The 22650-nt window shown below is 43.8% G+C and overlaps 1 protein-coding gene across 5 annotated transcripts in view; it reads left to right on the top strand.

The window, feature by feature from the left end:
* The window catches only part of Mlh3 (mutL homolog 3), a 35832-nt gene that overhangs the window by 5775 nt on the left and 7407 nt on the right, over positions 1–22650 (top strand). For 2 of the 5 annotated variants that reach the window (XM_036206435.1, XM_036206436.1), the window contains exons 3-9: positions 2205–2303; positions 3520–3605; positions 4395–4499; positions 6563–6632; positions 14804–14875; positions 17409–17520; positions 19444–19603. In XM_036206435.1, coding sequence (XP_036062328.1) covers positions 2205–2303; positions 3520–3605; positions 4395–4499; positions 6563–6632; positions 14804–14875; positions 17409–17520; positions 19444–19603 — 704 coding nt within the window. The other 3 variants (XM_036206437.1, XM_036206439.1, XM_036206438.1) reach the window with 3 other exon arrangements.

Below are 22650 nucleotides of genomic sequence, written 5' to 3'. Positions count from 1 at the left end.
TATTGCTCTGAGACTCTCCAGTTGCTCCTAAGGCGTCTTTATGGCTTTTCAGTCCAGGTCCTGTGTACTGGTTTGCATGTGCTGAGTCTTATCAGAGAGGAACATCTAAGGCCCTGACACCTCATCTTCCTGAAATGTAACTGCTTCTGATACAGGGCCAAAAAATAACTGGAGTACGTTGTTCAACTGTTGGGTGGTTGTCACCAAAGCAAAGGAGGGGTCTTAGCTGCTGGGCTCAGCATAAGCATCTGCTCCTGTTAAGTGGATGGAGATGTTGGGACTGCCTCAGTGCACTCAGCCATCTGGATGACCAGTCAAGCTCCAAATGAACAACAACTTTGCTAGCCAAACCAGTTCACTGAAAAGATGGCATCTCACACCCTCCATTCACATGGAGTTGGCTATTCACAGGGGGACGCTAGGACACCATCGACCCACACATGGAAATGTAAACATGCAATAAATTACTAAGAGAGACAGTGAAGCTGCACAATTTTAGCACTTGGGAGATGGAGGCAGGAAGATCAGGAATTGAAGGTCATCCTCGGGGACATCTTGAGGCCAGTTGGGCTACATGAAACCAGAATTTTATTATGTAAAGGTAAATTTAGAGTAAGGTCATATCCCTAACCTATGGGGGTTTTTCCTTTAAAAATATCTTCTTTTTCCAGTGCAAGGCTTATATGTTAGTTAAACATTTTACCACTGAGCTACAGTCCCAGTTCACTCAATCAGTCTCTCTCTCTCTCTCTCTCTCTCTCTCTCTTACTCAGTCTCTCACACTCTCTCACTCGCATTTTATCTATTATCTATCTATCTATCTATCTATCTATCTATCTATTTATCTATCTATTTTCAAGACAGGGTTTCTCTTTGTAGCCCTGGCTGTCCTGGAACTTGATCTGTATACCTGGCTGCCTTTGAACTTAGAGATCCACCTGCCTCTGCCTCCCGAGTGCTGGGATTAAAGGTGTGTGCCATCACTGCCCAGCCTCAATTTCTTTTATTCTGAATTGTACATTTTAGCTAATCTCTTGCTTTAGTTTTTGTTTGTTAGGCTTGTCTTTCAGTAGTTCTCTTATGTGTTCCCCATCCTTTTAAATTTTTTTTATTATATGCATTTGAATGTTTTTGCCTGTATTTATTCTGTGTATCATGTTCATGCCTCATGCCCATTGGGGCCAGAAGAGGGCATCAAATCCCATGGAATTAGAGTTACAGATGGTTGTGAGCCACCCTGTGGATGCTGGGAATTGAACTCAGATCCTCTGGAAGTATAACTGGTGCTCTAGGTCCCATGGTCCCCCTTTTCAAAACTGTCTTCACAGTTGTTTCTAAAACTCAGATCTGCCCTTCCTTCAGATGGTTAGAATTTAGACTGCATCTTCCCAGACTTTGGTGTTTGAATAGAGTACCTTTCACCCACTAATTCATCCTTTTTTTAAAAAATTGACTTATTTATATATCTGTCTGCATGTATGCCTGCAAGCAGGAAGAGGACATTAGGTCCTATTATAGATGGTTGTGAGCCACCATGTAGTGGGGTGCTGGGAATTGAACTCAGGACCTCTAGAAGAACAGCCGGTGTTCTTAACTGCTGAGCTATCTCTCCAGCCCTGCTACTCATTCATCTTTGCACTTATTCATTCAGGATTTGTTGTTTGTTACACTGTGGTGGGTGTTGTTATATTGAGGCTTATCTGACTTCTCAGCATTTCAGCCTATTAGGGATAGCTACGTAATACAATGAAATCAGGGTTACATAGGGACAGAGGTTGTGGATAAGAGATAATTTGTGAAGGCTGCACCAGGCTGTGGATGATCATAAAATACAACTGTGTGTCAGACGAGGCTTTCCTGACTAACTATGCCTTGTAGGGTATTTAGCAACACCCCAAACTTTGTCTGCTGGATTCTAGTAGCTGCATCATTTACCCAAGATATAACCATGAAAAATGTCTGAAGACATTGCCTAATATGTCCCTGCAACCTGCACATTGTGCCGTTGAAAATCACATATATGGACAAAGAGATGTGTTCATGTAAATAAGTTACCAGATAATTTCATTGAAAATTCTGATATTTCCATGTAGTATTTAGTAGTGTGCCTATGTCTTCGTTTAGTTTGTAGAGAAAGATATTTGATATTTAATAGTTTCTTTGTATGTTGAGTTCAAATGTGTAGGTTTTTCTTTTTTGTTTAGGGGTTCAGTACAGGTGCCATCCCTTTAGAAGTGATCTTATTCTTCCTTTCCTTCCAAGAGCTGAGGAAGAGAGGCCTACACTGAGGCAAAGCAGCAGAGGTGAGAGCAACACCAGAGGATGTGTGAAGCCACCTGGTGCGCCCTGTCCACTTACTGCAGAGGCTAAGCAGGATGAGCTCTGAAGCGTGGTCAGCACCAGCTGTGCCGCAGGGACCGGGAATTCCCCACTGCTCTGTCGACCAGCAGAACTAAGCCACTCAGTACATGCATTTCGATCAGAAATGGCTTTTCCAGACTAGAAGTTAGTGCTGGGTGATTATGCATAGGCTGTGGTGTCTGTGACTGGGGAAATGTTTCTTATTTTAAAAGATTGAATTTCTCCATATTACAGTAAAATTCTTTAAAAAAAAAAAAAGCTAAAGAAACCTATTATTTTTGGTTTTGTTGTTTTTAAAAATAGATTAAGTATATTTTTATCAAAAGGCAACAAAATTTGAACTATAATTTTTTTCTGTACACACACTTTGAAATATTCTTTTGTTTTAAGACTTACTTAGTTTTATTTTTTGTATGGATGTTTTTGTCTGCATGCATGTCTGTGAACCATGTGCATGCAGTGCCTTTGGCCAGGGAGGGCATCAGAGTCTTTGGAACTGGAGTTACAGATGGTTGTGAACCACCTTGTGGATGGCAGAAACCAGATTTGGGTCCTCTGCAAGAGCAGCAGGCCCTCTCAACCTCTGAGCCATCTCTCCAGGCCCCTGAAACATTGTTGTAGACCAGTGGTTCTCAACCTGTGGGTGGCATTGCAATCAGATGTTTAGATTACATACATAACAGTAGGAAAATTACAGTTACAAAGTAGCAAGGAATAATTTTGTGATTGGGGTCACAGCATGAGGAACTGTATTAAAGGGTCACAGCGTTAGGAAGGGTGAGAACCCCTCCTCTGGTGGAGAAGAGCTATCTCAGAAAGTCCAGTCATAATACTAGTTTAGAGAATAGCATCAAGCTGGGCAGTGGTGGCACACTCCTTTAATCTCAGCACTCAGGAGGCAAAGGCAAGTGAGTCTTTGTAAGTTTGAGGCCAGCCTGGTCTGCATAGTGAGTTCTAGGCCAGCCAGAGTTACATAGTAAGACCCTGTCTCCAAAACCAAAGGAGTAACATCAGAACAAATGTAGGCATGAAGTACAGGCTCTGACCATTTGTAGACTGTAGAGACAGTGTGTCCAAGCGTTGGTCCCGAGGCTGTAGCTGAATAGGAGGGACACGCTCCTCTGGGATCTTGATGGCAGCTGTCCCACTTTGTCCTAGATGCGGTGGATGCTGCTGTTGTCAGTGGCTCACTTCAGTCGTTGCTTTCAGAATGGAACAATCCAGTGTTTGCCCGGTACCCAGAGGTGGGTCTGCAGTCCTTTTTCTTTGCTTGTTTATAAATTTGAACTTGATTTAAGCTGGGTAATGGGCATGCATGAGTATATGGATTTGTAGTTATGAATGGAAAGTAGGCAGATTTCTAGAAGATTTACTTGGAAATTAGTGTTTAATGTGGAAAGGATAAGTCAGCATTTTGGAAAGTTCAAGAATTTTGTATTAGACATGTGTATTCGGTGTGAAGAGTGAATGTGTTTGTCCTGTCTTACAGGGAAGTAATAGTAAGCGCTAACCATTCCAGAAAGAGTCATTTCATCTGCAGGAACAGTTCCGGATGTCCTGGCAGTGTTCTCTACTTTGATGCATTATCACAGCGTGTACTGAGTGTGTTAATGAGCGTGGGTAACAGACAAGCACCTGACTGCTGATTCTTCACTTAAGATGCCTTTAAGGACTTAGTCATGAAGCATAGACAAATTGTTCTGAAATAATGCTGGGTTTGTCAGTGTTTATAAAAAATTTGTTCATTTAGACAGCTTACTCTCAGAGCCTTTTGGGTCTCTAGGTTCCTACATTCATCCTGTTTCCAGTAGGATCTATGAAAACACTTGTTTGGTTGTGGTTTTATTTTTTTGCAGTGCTGGGAATTGAAACTAGGGCCTTGCATATGCTGGGCAGTACTCTACCATGGACCTATATATTCCAAACCCTCCTCCCTCCCCCCAAAATGAGTATTTTAAAAGACTTTGAAATCATTGATAAAACAGTTCCACAGACATTAAAAATTAAATTATGCTTTTCCTGGGTCTTTCTAGGTTGCTGTTGATGTCAGCAGTGGCCAGGCTGAGAGCTTAGCAGTTAAGATTCACAACGTACTATATCCCTATCGCTTCACCAAAGAAATGATTCATTCAATGCAGGTAAAAGCAACATTGAAATCCATGTAATGTTTAAACTAGACTAACTTTTGTGAAATTGGATTTTTTTTTTTTAATGAGAGAGACTGTATTAGTCGAGGCATGTTGTATCAGGCTTCTCTGGAGGAACAGATTGATTGAATGATAGATTTATTGGAATGGCGTACAGGCTGTGGTCCAGCTAGTCCAACAATGGCTGTCTCCCAACGGAAGGTCCAAGGAGCCAATAGTTGTCCAGTCCACAAGGCTGGATGTCTCGGCTGGTCTTCAGTTTGCACAGGAATCCCGAAGAAGTAGGCTCTAATGCCAGGGAAGGAGTGGACTTGCCAGCAAGAGTGGGGGTGAGCTGGAAAAGAGAGCAAGCTTCCTTTTTCCATGTCCTTTATGTAGGCTGCCAGCAGGAGCTGGGGCCCAGACTAAAGGTAGATCTTCCCGCCTCAAAAGATCTGGATTAAAGGTGTATCTTCTCACCTCAAAAAGTCTAAATTAAAACTGGGTCTTCCCACTTTAAATAATTTAATTAAGAAAAAAATCCCTCACAGGTATATGAGCCTCTTGGGTTTTAGTTAATTCCAGATATAGTCAAGTTGACAACCAAAAATAGCCATTATACATGTGTTTCTTTGTTTTTAATCTGACTGGAATCTTAAAATAATAATAATATTGTTATTATTATTATCATTATTATTATTGGTTTTGTTTGTTTGTTTTTTGTTTTTGAGATGGGGTTTCTCTATGTAGCCCTGGCTGTCCTGGAACTTGCTCTGTAGGCCAGGCTGGCCTCGAACTCACAGAGATCTGCCTGCCTCTGCCTCTCGAGTGCTGATATTAAAAGTGTGCGCCACCACTGCACTGCTGGAAACTTGATCATCAGGAAAAAAATGCAGATTAATTTCAATAGCAAAGAAAAATACCCTTAATTGTGTGTGTGAGCAGGTTTTCAGGGAATGAATTATGGTTCAAGCTGATAATGCCACGGACTTTCAACATTTCTGCAGAGAATTATATTTGGATTTTATATTTTATAACTATATAACAACTGCCAACAAATTACTTATAAATCAGCATTGTCTTTAACTGTGCAAAAATACTCGTTTCAGTTGGCCCCCTGTGTGTGAGGCTGCAAAGGTTAAGGAAGCTGTAGACTGGGGAGTTCGTTAACAGAAAGGACAGCCCTGTCCCCTGTACTTTTCTGCTGTGCCCTCTGTACACTGCTTTGGCTGTCTTAGGCGCCTTGCCTGCAGCTTTGGAAACAGACTCGGCCATAAGGCAATGCTAAGTAGACACCTGCCAGGTGTTGACCTGGGCTTAGAGCGGGAAGGGTTATCCAGAAAGAGACCTCTGGGCGCTGAGCCTGCAGAGAGAGGAGCCTCCACAGTCTGAGCTGTTGGTGGCCTCCGCTGCTGCCCTTAGACTAGCTCTTCCAAAAGGCTTTCCTTGCTTCTCACGGTTGAGAATTTGTACTGTAGTTGATGCATGATGGCACACACCTTTAATCCCAGTACTTGGAGGCAGAGACAGGAGGATCTCTGTGTGATGGAGGCCAGCCTGGTCTACATAGAGTTCCAGGTCAAGCAGGGCTACACATTGAGACCATGTCTTTAAAAAGGTAAGTTGTTTTAGTTGCATTCATTAGCAGTCTCTGGTCATATGTGTTGCCGAGAGTCTCTGCTGGAAGCATTGCAGAAGTGCTCTGATGTCGCCAGCTCGCTTCCCTGCCTGCCCTCAACCTGGCCTCCTTACCTGTCCTTCTACCTGCCTCAGAACTGCCTCACAGCCAGCAGCGCCTTCCTGTGTTGTAAAACACGTCGTGCTGGTGTTGATTGGGGGTGAGCTCACATCTGTGCCGGAGAGCCCACGTGAAGTCAGTTCTCTCTCCATGTGAATCCCAGAGGTGAAACTCGGGATCAGGTGACAAGCACCTTCACCTGTGGAGCCATCCAGCTGGCTCCTCGCCTGGGTCTTGGCTGTGGTGTTAGCATGTAAAGTGTTCTCCTAGCTCTTCATGCAGATAAGCCTTTGCTAATTTTTGTTAGTCTCATGTTATTTATCTAAATGAATGGCAGGTTCTCCAGCAAGTGGATAACAAGTTTATCGCCTGTTTAATGAGCACGAAAGCGGAAGAGAGCGGCGCAGGTAAGCGTCAGGTCTTGCTTGAGTCAGTAAGCCCTCTGGGGCTCCACTAACTGCCTTTTACAGTGTTTGGACGATGGCAACTTGTGTGGGATCGACAACTTGAAATTGTTGTGATTTCAGTGATTTCAAGACTCTGAAACAAGTCTTAAAGCCCATGAACTTTAAGTGTGTGGACACACATACACATAAATAAGATGCATAGTAGATTTTGGTCTTTGGAGATGTAGCCCAGGATTGCCTCATACTCAGGGTATCCTAATGCCTCAGCCTGACTGCTGGGATTACAGGCCTACACTACACCACACCCGGTTCATTAAACTGTTAACAGTAGTCACCTCAGAATGAGGATGAAGGTGGCTTTTTCTCCTTAAAAGATCTTACATTGTAGACTTTTTAATGGTGTGTGTGTGTGTGTGTGTGTGTGTGTGTGTGTGTGTGTGACAGACAGACACGTGGAGGCCAGAGGTAACTTGAGGTGCCTTCCTCTAGTACTTCCCACTCTACTTTTTTTTTTAGTTAAATTTTTTTTAATTAGTGTTTTGCCATGAGTGTTGTGTTCCCTGGAACTGGAGTTACAGACAGTGGTGAGCTGTCATGTGGGTGCTGGGAATTGAACCCGAGTCCTCTGAAAGAGCAGTTAGTGCTCTTAACCTCTAAGCTATCTCTCCACCCCACCCCACCCACCCTAATTTTTGAGACAAGGTTTCTTATAAACCTGGGGCCCACTGTTTCTGCTAGACTGGCTGTCCAGCAACACCCTTGCCTTACCTGCCTGTCTTACCTTCCCCATTGTTGCAGCTACAGGTGCGGGCTGCCACACTCAGGGTTTTATGTCAGGACCTCACATCTTCATGCTTGCACAGCAGGCATTTATTTTACCCTGAGCTCCCCAACCTCCTCCTTCAGTGACTGTATGTATCCCCAGGTGCTCACCTGTACATATGGAAATTACAGGATATCCTTGGGTGTCATGTTCAGGAATGCCACCCATCTCCTTTTTTGGGGAGGCAGGTGGTTTCAAGACAGGGTTTCTCTGTGTAGTTTTGGTATCTGTCCTGGATCTCGCTCTGTAGACCAGGCTGATCTCGAACTCACAGAGATCCGCCTGGCTCTGCCTCCCGAGTGCTGGGATTAAAGGCGTGCACCACCACGGCCCAGCCATCCATCTCTTTGAGACAGGAGGTCACCAGTTAGGCTAGACTGGCTGGCCAGTGAGCCCCAGGGATCTTCTGGTCTCTGCCTCTCCAGTTTTGAGATCACAAGTGTGTACCAGGTATTTTGACTTGGATTCCAAGGATCTAACTCAAGTCCTTATGTTTGCATGGCACGTGCGGTACCCATTGACCCATCCCTCCAGCTCCTTTTACATCAGTAGTAAGTTTATGGACATTTATACAATGTGTTCTGCTAGGTTTGTCAAGAGTTACTCAGAATCAGGAGCTGGAGAGATGGCTCAGTGGTTAAGAGCACTGGCTGCTCTTCCAGAGGACCTGGGTTAGATTCTCAGCACCTACATGGTGGCTTACAGCTGCCTGTAACTCAAGTCCTAGGGGATCTGACTCCCTCTCCTGGCTTCCTCAAGCACCAAGCATGCGTATGGTGCACAGATGTATAGTCAGGCAAAACACTCATACACATACAATTTTTAAAAAATTATACAGAATCAGGTGGTGACTTGCTTTAATAAGACAATAGTTCCTACATAAATCACTCAATAAATTTTGTTTGAATGCTTATTGTTTGCTAGGGACTGTACCAGGCCCTCAGGGTCCAATGATAGGAAAAAGCAGATATGTTAGAGAAATAGATCATCATACAAACACACAAAATTTTAATGTAGCTCTTATGGAGAAGTAGAAGATGGTGCAAGAAGTGGTCCTGGGAGATTTGATTTTGTCAGGGAGGTCGGCAGACAGTTCTTGGTAAAATGTCTGAAGTCTGAACATGTCAAATAAGACAGTGAAGAAGTAACTTATCATTTCCTCTGTCAGGTGGCAGCAGGCTTAGGAAGCGTGGAGACAGCTGGGAAGGAAGTAGTAGCCAGGTGTTACATGTCTGCTTGGAGCTTTGCTCTGTCCCAATACTGGCTGGAAACAATTGGATATTTCCTATTCCTTGTCTTTGGGATGCTATGTGTCATGCCATGTTGTGTTTTCGAAGGACTTCTCTAGTTGCAGTTTGGAGAATGGACTGAGTTGGGCTGGAGTGCTGGGAACTCCACGAGAGAGTTAAGAAGATTGCAGCACCTGAGAAAGAATGGTTACCTAGGAGCTGGTAGACTAAGGAGTGTGAAAGCGTTGGGGCGGGGTGTGACGTCCTGTGCACATAACCCAGTACTCCACTGGTGCAAGGCTAGATAGTGTAGCCTGGGCTACCTCAACTAAACAAACAGAACAATGTGGAGACAAAGTCGACAGGGCCTGGTGATGGATTGTTTGGGGAGAGGTGTATCAAAGGTGACTCCCTAGTTTTCTGACCTCCATGTCCAAGTGGATGATGTTGCAAGACCAGATTAGAGGTGGAGCAGGTTGGGAGGCTAAAAAACACAAGTTTAATCTAAATCCTCTTTGAAATGTTCAAGAAGAGACGGCAGGAATGTGTTTGGCTGGTGCAGGTGTGGACTAGAGTGTTCTGACCTGGTGATGATAAATTTGAGTTGTCAGCATAAAGGTGGTTTGGGGTGGTGTAAGTTTATCACCTAGAAATGTGAAGAGTGAGGAGAAGCCTGAATCTAGAATAATTCCACCATGTAACAGCTGAGTAGAAAGGCAGACCTGCAGAAGAGGCGAAGGACTGGCCAGAGGAATGGAGAAAATGGAAGGTGGTTGTAGCCAGGACGTCACGCCAGCTGCTGCTCTGTTGTTTGCTAAGGGGAGGCCTGTTCAGTGTTGTGACAGGGGAGTCTTTGGCACCAAGAGCTGTCTGGAAGAGCTGGGGCACAAGCCATTGCTGCTCATGGGAACTGTAAGCAAAGACTCAGAAATCTGAGACCTGGGAGGGTACAACCAGCAGAAAGTGAAGAGACTTTTTTTGATGAGAATTTTGAGCATAGTTACAGTTGTCTGCCTGTGTCTGTGGCCTTGTGTCACTCAGTTTGAGTTACCCACAGTCAACTAAGGTCAGAACATTATGTGGAAAATTCCAGAAATAAGCAACTGGTAAATCTTAAGTTTCACATTGCTCTATGAGTAGTATGATGCAATCTTGTATCATGTCACTGTGGTCCATCCAAGCTGCAAATTACTCCAGTCTATCCATGCTGTATACCTTAGCTGCGTATTGCTCAGTAGCTTCATACATTACCAAATTAACTGTACAGTATTACATTGTTTATGTCAAAGAAACCTTATTATATTTAACAATGGTACCAAGTACGATAGAAGTGATGTTAGCAGTTTTAGTTCAGAACATTGTTATAAGTGTGTTTATCTATTATTTATTTTTACGGTGCTGGGCATGCTACACAAGTACTTTATCACGGAGCCATAACCCCCAGCCCTGTTCTATTTTAGTATTAGTTATTGTGAATTTCCTACTGTACCTAACTCATAGTTCAACTTCATCATATGTTTATAGATTTAGAGAAAAACAGGCTTCATTCACGGTTTGGTACAGGAGTTGGTTATCTCCTTCTACCAGGTGGGTCCTGGGGATTGAACTCAGGTCTTCAGGCTTGCAACAAGTGCCTGTGCCCAGTGAGCCTTCTCTCCAGCCCTGAAGTTTTGCTTACTTGAAATTATTATTTCTGAGATACCAGAATCTCAACCTGTGGTACCCAAAATGGGTGTAAGCAAAAAGTCAGTCTATCTTATATTTATTTTAGATTTGCTACCAAAGAGTATTGTTCATATTCTTTGCAGATGCAAAACCAGAGCCAGGTATGGTGGCACACACCTTTAACCCCAGCACTTGAAAGGCAGAGGCAGGCAGATCTCTGAGTTTGAAGTCATCCTGGTCTACAGAGGTCCAGGACATCCAGGGCTGCTCTGAGAAACCCTGTCTCAAAAAAAAAAAAAAAAAAACCAAACAAAAACAGAAGCAAACCAGAACGCAGGAGTGCTCTTGAGGCTGAGGATGTAGCTTGGTTGGTAGAGCACTCTCCATGAATGAAACCCCGGGTTCAGTCCCCCAGCACTGCATAAAACTGAGCATAGTGATTCCTCAGCTAAATAGTATGTTCAAGGCCAGTCTGGGCTACATGAGTCCTTGTCAAAAACACAGTTCAATCCATTTCTCTGAACAAAATGTGAGTATTTTTATTACTATTCATAAATACATAACCTATTCCTAAATTGACTTATTTTTATTTTGATATTTGCTTGCTTGTTTTTTTGTTTTGTTTTTCTTGTTTTTTGTTTGTTTGTTTTGGTTTTTGGAGACAGGGTTTTTCTGTTTAGCCCTGGTTGTCATGGAACTCACTCTGTAGCCCAGGCTGGCCTTGAACTAAGGTACACAGAGATCCACCTGCTTCTGCCTTCCTAGTGCTGGGATTAAAGGCGTGCGCCACCACCGCCCAGCTGTTTTTGTTTTTAAGGCAGGCTCTTATACTGCCCTGGTTGGCTTGGAACTCTCTCTATAGACTAGGCTGTATTTGAACTCACAGAGAAACTTGTTTCTCCTGAATGCCAGGGTGAAAGACGTGTGCCACGACAGCTTGATACTGACACAGTGTTATTGGACACATACAGTATTGTTTTAAATGATAGTGAAATTAATGTCATGTGTTGGCATTTTAGGTTGTGTATTTCTGTCTACCCTAGGATACATTTGTTCAGTTATGATATTCTAAAGAATAAATTTATTCTATAAATATCAAGTACCTATTATGTAAAATTCTATTTTGTGTGCTAAGAATATAACATGAAAATATCTGTTCTCACAGAACTTCTATTCTGTCCTGTTGGGATCTCAAAACATGGCTTTCATGTGAATAAATTGTCTTCTGTATTCTGCTTCCTTAAAGAAACAAGAAGTTCATAAGCATCATATAGACAAGGGAAAGATCAGCCCTTCTTCCAGTCAGTACAGGTTGGATTTCCTAGTGCTCCTGAATTCAGTGATTTGTGTTGGTCATTAAAGCCACTCCCTTGCAGGGGATGGTTTATTCCATTGTTTTGCCTAGTGCCAGATGTTCAGTGTTCATCAGAAACAGCTGCCACTCTTCCTAGCCTCAAAGAAAGCTGGTAGTCAAGCTGGAGGATACTCCTGTGTTATTCTTGCTGTCAAAAGTCTGCTTGGGGCCTGGGGGGCTCAGTAAAGTGTTTGCCTCACAAGCTACAGAACCCGAGGTCAAGGCCAGAAAAGCTCTGGGGTGTGTGTGCACAATCAAAATACATTGTATAAGTACATGAAATTCTCAAAGAATGATAAAAACTTTGAAGATATATGTTAGAATACAGGTAAGGAAACAAGGAAACAAAAATCCCAAATCCACATCCTTTGTCTATTCTTCAATTTTAAATAATTCTAATATGTGTCACAAAAAATTTTAAAACGTATTTAAAGAGAACAAATTAAAACAAAGTATATGACATATTTTTATGTAGATGCCATGATAAAATACTTTCCTTTGTTTCTAACCTAAAAATAATTAGTATAGTAAATTAATTAATTAAAAAAGCAGGGTGTGCTGGCTTGCACATAAACTCCCGGTGCTGGAGAGGCATAAAGACAGATGGGTCCCCGGGGCACACAGCCAGCAGGACTAGTCCTTAGTGAACTCCAAGCTGGGACAGACCCTCCTCAGAAAGGAACACCTGAGATTGCCCTCAGCTTGTACACACCCAGGAAAAAAAGAAAGTCTGTTGGGGGTGTGGGGGGGTATTGCTTAATTGGCAGAATGCTTACACATCAGACAGGAGGCTGAGAAGTTCAATGTTACCTTCAACTACATAGGAAGTCTGCAGCCAACTTGCACTACCATGAACCTTGTCTCAAAAATAGTGAATTGTCTGTTTCTTTTTCTTTAAATCTTAGGCTTTCATGCTGAGTCTGATAGTATCTCCTAGTTTCATTTCTGTAGTCTGATAAAATACCCCGACAAAAAGTGGTTTAGGGAAGGAAGAGTTTAATTCAGCTCAGGTCTCCAGACCGCATTCTGTGTCTGAGGACAGGCGGGAATGAAGGAGCTGGTCACTTCACACACAGTCCAGGGAAGAGAGACAGTGCAGGCTTGCCGTCTCTTGGCCTGCTCTGTGTGCTCTTTCCGGCAGGCCACAAACCCGGGCGGGCTTGGTGCCTCGGACTTTTAGGCCACTTAATGGAAACTGTCATCTGTATACGTGCCCCCAGGCCAGCCTGTTCTGATAGTGTTCTCTGTGATTTCCATTGTGTCAGGTTGGCAGTAAAACTGTCACTGTATCATAGAAAAATGTTTCATCTTTTAGTAGAAATAGGAAAAAGACATCTTCTATTTCGATCAAATTCAAGAGAAGAGCTTTTGTTTCAATATGATTAATGACAGTAAGCTTCAATCTATTGGTAAAAAATAATGCAAATGCAGCTTTTCAAAGGTATAATAATGTCATGGAGAATTGTCCTGTTCCTGAGATTTCCCTGTAGGTTTGACTTCCAAACCCTTTGCTCCCCTGCTTGTACTTGAAAGTCTGAAGCCCTGCTCTTAAAAGTGAGGCCTGTAGAGGGTGAGAGATGGCTCAGTGGTTAACAGCCACACAGCTTCTCAAGAATTCTGTCTCCAACACCCTCGTTAGGTGGCTCACAGTTACCCGTAGCTCCACCTCCAAGGGAATCCAACGCATGTGGTTTCTGTGAGCACCACCACGCATGTGCACAAATGTGTACCTGCACTCACACGCACACAACTACACATAATTAAAAATATTTTTAATTAAAATTTTTATTTTATTTTACTTAAAAGTTTTTATATGTATGAATGTCTTCCCTCCATGTATGCATGTGCATTATGTGTGTGCAGTACATGTGGATACCAAGGAAGAAGGCCTGAATTGCTGGAACTGGTTATGAGCAATTATAGTTATGAGCTCCCATGGAAGTGCTGGAAACCAAACCCAGGTCTTCTGGACAAGAAACAAGTGTTCCTAACTGCTGAGACATCTTTCCAGCGCCCATAAAAATTTGTCTTAAAGTGGGGCCAGTACGCAGGATCATCTAGGAATTAGTTAGAATCGCAGAAGCCTGTGCCCCATTGTTGACCTCTTGACCAGATTCTTCATCTGAATATGTTCCCAGGTGACGGATTCACCCAGGATAGCTTGGGAAGCCAAGCTATAATTGCAGCCTGTGAGTAGACCCAGTGAGGGTCTGTTTTTCTGCAGCCAGGGAGGTAATGGTCTTTACATCCTTACATGGTTAAGAAAAAGCAAAAGAGGGCTGGAGAGATGGCTCAGCCGTTAAAGGCTAGGCTCACAACCAAAAATACAAGAAAAAGCAAAAGAAGGCTTCTTGACATAGCCACAGCATATGCAGTCGTCAGTGTTTATAAATAAAGTTTTATTGGAACGTAGCTATAGTGGCACAGATTGTGGCTGCTTTGGCTTAAAACGAATAGATGCGCAGTCATGACAGAATCCATGTGGCCTAAAAAGCATAAAATATTTCCTTTCTGCCTCTTGGTTAAAAAAAACAAAAACAAAAACATCCTGGCCTCTGATCAAGTGTTTAAGCATGCTCTTCTTGAGTTAGGAATGGCTGGCAAGATCCATTGAGTATAATGTTTACAGTGAATTATCTAATAATTCTTCATTATAGTAAAGTTGAATTAATAAAGCCAAGCCTGTATTGAATAATTTAAAATTTTTAACCTTCTTTTCTAAATGAAATATTGATGAGTAAAGTGTTTTTCACCAGGGATGGATTTGTTAATTTGTTGATAATTTCAAGTTTTTTTAAAAAAAATATAAATTATAATTGAGTTGGGTGTGGTGGAGCATAACTTTAGTTCCAGTTCTTGGGAAGTAGAGGCAGGTGGATCTCTGTGAATTCAAGGCCTGATCTATAGAGCAAATTCCAGACCAGTTAGGGCTATATAACAAGACCCTGTCTCAAAAAATAAAAAAGTACAATTGTATCTACTCAGTATATCTTATATTTATGTCATTAAATGGGTTGAATAAACCTTACTCTCCCTCCATATTTAATGATTCTTTGAATCTCGAGATTGGAAATTCCAGTAATTGTGGATGGTTTTGCAGGTGGAAACCTTCTAGTCTTGGTGGATCAGCACGCTGCCCATGAGCGAGTTCGTTTGGAGCAGCTTATTACTGGTAAGCCTTGTCTGCAACTGGAGATTCCAGACTCCCAGTGCAGTTAATACACCTAGATTTCCTTGCTGTGCTTGTGAGGAAGGATGCATTGTGTGTTTGAGAAATTAGGCTGACATCATCCAGTCTGAAAACCAATGAAAGACTGCAATAGTTTGCTTTGCCAATTCAAACATGTGGATCTGATCGACTTGGTCAAAGGTATATTTCCTATATATTTATTCTCCACCCAGACCTACAGAAGGACTGGGCTAATTTAGTATGACACCCAGCACAGAGGTATGCTCTCCAATGCCTGTTCACTCTCACTGAGTCTTCCCCACAATTCAGAAAGTTCTTTAATACTTTTTTTTTGAGCTGAGAATCAAACCCAGGGCCTTGTGCTTGCTAGGCAAGCGCTCTACCACTGAGCTAAATCCCCAATCCTACTTTTACTTTAAAATCTTGTTTATTTGGGTACAGGTAATGTGATCAAATGGACCAAATTCTAAAAGGTGCAAAAGGAAATAAATATAACAAAGCATCCTTTATGCCCTGGTTTTTCATTTCATCTTATTTCTTTTCTCATGGGTAGCTAGTATCAGTACTATTTAAATGTATCTTTCCAAAGTGACTGTGCTGTTTGATTTGTTTTGTTTGGTTTTGGTTTTGGAGATAGGGTTTCTCCAGGTCGATGTTTCATGAACTGGAATGGCAATAATGTCACTGCCATTTTCTTTGCCCTTATAAAATGAAGACACCACCACCATCACACCCCCCAAAACCCCCAAACCCCCCCCCCCAAAAAAAACCCTAGGTGTATTTTGTCAGGTGATGCTGGTGTATGCCTTTAATCCCAGCACTCAGGAAACAGAGGCAGGTGGATCTCTGTGAGTTCAAGGCCAGCCTGGGCTACAGAGTGAGTTCAGGACATCCAGACCTGTTACACAGAGGAACCCTGTCTCGAAAAACAAACAAATGAAGGCCTAAGAATTTAGAAAGATACAGTCAAAACAATGGTAGAAACATTACTTACTTTGAGTAAGGATTTAAATTTTGAGCTCCCCTTACTCATTTGGCGGTGAAACACAGTGGTTTGAGAAGCGTGTAGGTTGGGCTCTGGTCAGGAATTTCGCAGCAGCAGCAGCAGCAGCAGGAGGAGGAGGTAGTTGCTGGGTCTCGCTTGTCAGCTAGCAAACAAGTATTATGTTCAGTTCTCTAGATAGCAAGCCGCCGTTTGCTGCTGGAGTGTCTAGATTTTGTGGTAATTTTGCACAAACCTATCTTCATGGTGGAGACCCTTTACACTGAGCTCTCAACTTTAGATTTTGGAGTTACAGACAGTTGTGAGCTGCCATGTGGGTTCTGGGAATTGAACCTGGGTCCTCTGGAAGTGCTCTTAACCACTGAGCCATCTTTCCAGCCTCAAGCTCTTGGCTTTAAGAAGGCTGATGACCACAAGAAATGAACTGGCTGTGCAAAATCGTGAAATTTTACATAAAAAAATTGTCAGAAGAAAGGGAGATCAAGAGGCTTGCTCTTTCCATGGCTTACCCAAGACCATAACAATTACTAAAGTTGCTGGCTGTGGTGTGTAACAGTTAAGGATTGTGGCAGAGAATCCTAGGCTAAGGATGTCATCAAAGAAAACTTGAAATGCAAGAAGTGAACAAATAAAGACGTGGGCTCATTAAAAATGAACTTGTGGGTCACTGAGATAGCTTAGCTGGCAACACTTGCCCTGCAAGCCTGAGAACCCGAGTTCAGTCCTGTCACCCACATAAAAGTACAAGGAGAGAAGTGACTCTCCAGAATTGTCCTCTAGTGTCCATGTGTGGGCCATGGCTTGTGTGTAGCCCCCTGCCGTTCACCACATCACACACCACCCGCACACACAATAATAAGTCATATGGGACTGAAGAGATGGCTCAGTGGTTAAGAGCACTGGCTGCTCTAACAGGATCCAGGTTTAATCCCTAGCACCAACATGGCAGCTCACAACTGTCTGTAACTCCAGTTCCACAGGTCCTGATGCCCTCTCCTGGCCTCTGTAGGCACCAGGCACACATGTGGTGCATAGACATACATGTGGGCAAAACACCCATACACATAAAAAATTTTTAATTAAATAATGATATATTTTTTAAATTTCCACCTAAACTAGTTTGCTGTATAGGGCCTGCACCGTTTGAGTATAATACTGGCATATTCTTTTCAAAGACTGAAAAACCTTTCTGAAGGAACCAAGAAACCCTCTTGACTTAACTTATACACCTTATGCCACATTATATATCTCTGTGTTGATACCACACATTAACTATAGGAACACTGCTTTGTTCGTTGGGATGTAAGAGTTTAGTCTTCTATTTCTTATTTTGAAAAACGGCTAAAATGTCTGGCTATGCCTTGGTTTACTATTAGAATGCAGATTGTAGGCATGAACACTGAACACACTTAGCTCGAGAGAACTTTTACCGTGGCCATGCCTCACCAAGCATCTTTAACTGAACGTAACAGTCTTCCTTTCTTATTCTTTCCGTGTTCTCTCTGCCAATAGATTCCTATGAGAAGCAGCCTCCACAAAGCTCTGGTCGGAAAAAACTACTGTCTTCCACGATAATCCCTCCACTAGCCATCACGGTGTCAGAGGAGCAGAGGCGGCTCTTACGGTCAGTAACACCTCGAGGGCATGATGCAGGTAGTGGACAATAACGTCCTGAGGTGTCTGCATAAATGGTCCATGCTTTTCAGAAAAGGAAACCAAGACAGAAGTGGTGCATGGCTTACCCAAAGTCCTAACAGTTAGCTGTGGAGCAAGCACTCACAGCCTGTCTTCTGACCCCAAATGCCATGCTTCCCACTATAACATAGCTCTTGAGTATAGGGTAGAATTTCCCTGATAATTTTTTCCAGCAGTTAGCTTAGAACACTCTTCTCATTTCTTGGAACAGCCAAGTGTTTATGCTGTACTGTTTCTGAGAGCAACGTTAGGGAAGTAATTGCTTCCATTCTTGGGTCTTGGTCCATTCTAGATTCTTCATTACCAAAATCTTATTAGGAAGAAGCCAAGCACCACAATGCCAGGGTGGGGCAAGCCCTGGGGCACGTCACAAGCTAGGTCATTTTCCCACTTGTGGGCAGTGTCAGTTACTGAAAACGAAAAGACTGTCCATGCACTTCAGGTTTGGATGCTCACTGCTGCCAATACAGCCTTTTCCCTGGAGCACACTTGACTTACTCACTGCCCCCAGCCCCCAGTCAGGACATCTCAGTTCTTGGGGCTGTTAATATTCCCTCCCTCTCTCTCTCTCTCTCTCTCTCTCTCTCTCTCTCTCTCTCTCTCTTGGTTTTTTCGAGACAGGGTTTCTCTCTGTAGCTTTTTGCGCCTTTCCTGGAACTCACTTGGTAGCCCAGGCTGGCCTCGAACTCACAGAGATCCACTTGCCTCTGCCTCCCAAGTGCTGGGATTAAAGGCGTGCGCCACCACCGCCTGGCTTACCTCTCTCTCTCTTTTATGATTCAGAACATTTGAGAGCTTTTCTTTGAGCCAGATTTCTTGAAATGCATTCAGTTAGTTAGTTCTTTCATGGAGAATGAAAATTTAGGAATAAGATTTGGAGCAAATTGATTATCTCAATAGAAAACAGAAGGAAAAAGGTTACTGTACAGTAGTTCCCCCTTACATGTGATGATGGATTTATTCCAGGACCTCAGCAGATGCTGAGTATATTGTTTTCCCTGTAGACGCCCACCTTATACCACGCTGTCTACATGGCCTGTACCATGATCAGTCTGTCCCCCTTATTTTATACTTGGTGCTGCCTTTGCATCACTGCGAATGTGTTTGGGGGACATGATGAAATAAAATAAGGGTTGAGCATAAAAGCTGCAGTACTCGGCTGGATTCAATGCTTAAGACACTTGCTGCTTTTGCAGAGGACCCAAGTTTGGGTCCTAGAAACCACATGAAGTTTCACAACCGACTGTAACTCCAGTTCCGGAGGATCCGATGCCCTTTTCTGGACTCCACAGGTGCCAGGCAAGCATGTGGTCCACATATATATAGGCTAATAGTCATGCACATGAGATACAAATATAATAAATAAATCTTTTTTTAAAAGCACTGATGCTGGAGCAGTCATCTGATAACTAAGTGATTAACGGGTATGTGGCATATACAGTGTGGATATGCTGGACAGCAAGCCGCTTCAGTGGGACAGCTGGAGATTTGATAAGACTTCACAGCAGCAGGCAGTTTAAACTTTATGGCTGGAGATGCATAGCCTTAGCATGTGCAAGGCCCCAGTTCAGTCCCCAGAATAAAGAAAGAAAAAAGTTTGCTTCTGGAATTTTCCATGTATTTTTTTGGATCACAGTCAGCCACAAGTAACTGAATTCTTAGAAAGCGTAACTGTGAATGAGAATTACTGTAATTGAAAAGGAAATTTGATAATAAAATCCTAAACACATATAAGGATAAGGAAAACAATGCAGCTTCCAAAGGTCATGGAAGCTTTTGAAAAGGACCAGGTTTCTGGCTCTCGCACTGAAGCGAGTGAAGTCATGCTTTTACATCTGGGCTGTCTCCTTAGGTCTTACCACAAACATCTAGAAGATCTGGGGCTTGGATTGATTTTCCCGGATGCTAGTGATTCTTTGATCCTTGTGGGAAAAGTGCCACTCTGCTTCGTGGAAAGAGAAGCCAGTGAACTTCGAAGAGGAAGATGCACCGTGACCAAGAGTATCGTGGAGGTGAGATACATCTTCCAGTGCCAGGGAAGCAGCCGAATGTCACTGACCTCAATGTTCATCTTCAGCCAGCACACAGCTGTGGCCCGTGCAGTGTGCCAGGCACTAGAGATGTAAAGATGCATTAGCCCACAGTAAGGAGGAAGGACACTTAGTCACACTGCAGTGGAGTGTGGAGAGTAGAGATGTAAAGATGCATTAGCCCGCAGTAAGGAGGAAGGACACTTAGTCACACTGCAGTGGAGTGTGGAGAGTAGAGATGTAAAGATGCATTAGCCCGCAGTAAGGAGGAAGGACACTTAGTCACACTGCAGTGGAGTAGAGAACTGTACACTGGCACCTGCAGGTCAGCCCAGCGCTCAGAGGCTAAGGAGTAAGCAGGGTTCACAGTGGGACTCTGTCTCATGGGGGTGGGGTGGAGAGATAAGAGTTATGAGGACTTGCTGCTCTTGCAGAGGACTCAGGTTCTGTTCCCGGCACCTGTATGTGTTGGCTCGCAACCATCTGTAACTCGGTTCCAGGGGCTCCAGTACCCTGTTCTGGCTTTCATGGGCATTGGGCACACATGTGAAGCAGTTACGTACATTTTGGCAAAACACTCAGAGGCAGCCAGATGGCTCAGCAGGTAAAGGTGCTGCAGCCACGTCTGACCTGAGTTCGATCCTCAGGACCTACATGGTAAAAGGAGAAAGCCAACTCCCTCAGTCTGTCCACTGACCTCCAGGGACACACCACGGCACACGTACATGCACGCATGAAGGCACACATGTGCATATACATATGAATAATGTAATAAAATAATGCACAGACATTAGAAGATAGACTTAGGGCTGTTGTTTGGGAGAGGCTGGAAGCAGGCTGAGAAGTGAAAGCCATATGATCTGACGAAGTCAGTGGTGGTGGGGATGGAAAGTGGGGCAGACTGGACACCTAGACGAGAGGGAAACGCCAGAGGATTTGATGCGAGGACACGGGAATAGAGGGAAAAGATCATTACAGTGACCCTGAGCGTTCTAGTTGGATGAGGCCAGTGGCGCTTCTGAAGAGGAAGGCAGGAACAGAGGAGCACCTGCTGGGGTGACTGTGACCTCAGCGCAGAGGCGGTGCCTTCGGGTACAGGTGGCTGGGGCCTGGCAGACTGCGTTCTTGCATCTAAAGAAGCGCTCTGGGTTGTGCATATCTGTTGGTGATACCACCATGCACATGTGGTGATGTCGGCAGGTAAAGGAGGAGACAGTGAGACGGAGCGGGGAGGGGCAAAGGCAGAGCCCGTGGAACGCTCTGGGGGGGTGTGAGGACAGGGATTGACGCTGCAGGAGAGCTGTAAGATGACTAAAGGAAGAGCCCTGGAAAGGGAGTATCGCCTAGCCAAGTGGAGCCAAGTGGAGCCGTAAACAAGAGGAAGTAGTTAGCAGTGGCCAGACAGTAAAACATGCGCAGTTGGGGTTGGGGATGACTCAGTTGATCTGGAATCATGCCATTGGGATGAAATCTGACAGATGAGTGAGCATGGTGGTCAGCAGTGAAGCCTGATAACTCACCCAAGAACCCTGGCCAACCTGCTGTCATACACCTCATTCCAGCACGTAGGAGGCAGAGGCAGGGGGATTACAAGCATGAAGCTAGCCTGAACTACATAATTCTACGCCAACTAGCCTGGGTTACATAGGACAGCCCTCTCTCCCTCCCTCCCTCCCCCCTCCCCCCCCTCTGTCTCTCTCAAACAAACAGACAAACAAAAACAAAAGGCTGGGGATGTAGGTCAGTGGTAGAGTGCTTGCCTAACACATACAAAGCCCTAGATTTCTGTCAGTAGCACTGAGGCAAACAGACACCAAAACCTCTAGCTGCGTACAGAGGGAGATGGGGTGGTGACTGGAGGGTAGAAGTGGTTGAGTTGGCATGTCAGGGGCAGGGCTGCGGACATTCTGTTCTAAGATGGAAGGAAGACACTGAAGACCGAGAGGGGCCGCCAGTGCCAGCCCTTGTGTCATCCTCCTTTCCAGTGGCCTGTTGGTGACGGCCTCAGCTCTGCGTTCAGCGGAGCTCTTTTCTGCCCACACAGCTCATTTCTTCTCAGGCTCATTCTAGGTTTGGATTCAAATTGTGTCAAATCCAAAAGATGGGATCTGTGAGAATCTTACTGTAATTCAATACCTAAAGTTTTAACCAGGAAATTATAATAAAAATCCCTGAAGTTACTTCAAAGACTACTCTTAAAGAGTTTACTTCAAAGGAAAACAAAGCTTATGGTTTCAGAAACTCTGATTACGTTAAATCAGGCTAATGGGAAGATTTGTTGATTTTTTGGGAGAAGTTGGAGCAGTTCAGTGTCAAGGGAGGTAACTAACTTTGTGAATCCTAGCAACCACAGCTGTTGATACATTTTTTTTTTTTTTTTTTTTGAGACAGGGTCTCACTATGTAGGACTGGCTGACCTAGAACTCACTCTGTAGACCAGGCTGGCCTCAAACTCAGAGATCCACCTGCCTCTGCCTCCTGAGTGCTGGTGCTGGGATGAAAGGCGTGCGCCACCATGGTCCAGCTCACTGATACATTCTTTTTTTTTTTTTTTTTTTTTTTTTTGGTTTTTGGGTTTTGGTTTTTTGGAGCCTGTCCTGGACTAGCTTTGTGGACTAGGCTGGCCTTGAACTCACAGAGATCCACCTACCTCTGTCTCCCGAGTGCTGGGATTACAGGCATGCACCACCACCGCCCAGCCACTGATACATTCTTAATGGTCTGTGTTCCAGCTTGATGTCTGAGCACTTTTTTTTTTTTTTTTGGAGACAGGGTCTCATTCTGTAGCTCTGGCCTTGAACTCACAGATCCGCTGGGACTTAAGGCATGTACCACTGTGCTTGGCATGATTGAGCCTTTTTAACATTATTTAAATTGTCAACATTAACTGAAATAAGAAATGAACTGAAAATGCGACCATTCTTCCCCTCTTCAGGCTTACAAAGGTGTTTTACAGCCCCACTCACATAGACATCAGAGAAAATAGCAGAGGTTAGGCCTGATTTCCGTTGTGCTCAGCTTTGCAGCAA

Source organism: Onychomys torridus, chromosome 14 (assembly GCF_903995425.1).
Source record: "Onychomys torridus chromosome 14, mOncTor1.1, whole genome shotgun sequence".
Taxonomy (NCBI): Eukaryota; Metazoa; Chordata; class Mammalia; order Rodentia; family Cricetidae; genus Onychomys; species Onychomys torridus.
This window is presented reverse-complemented; position numbering and strand designations above follow the sequence as displayed.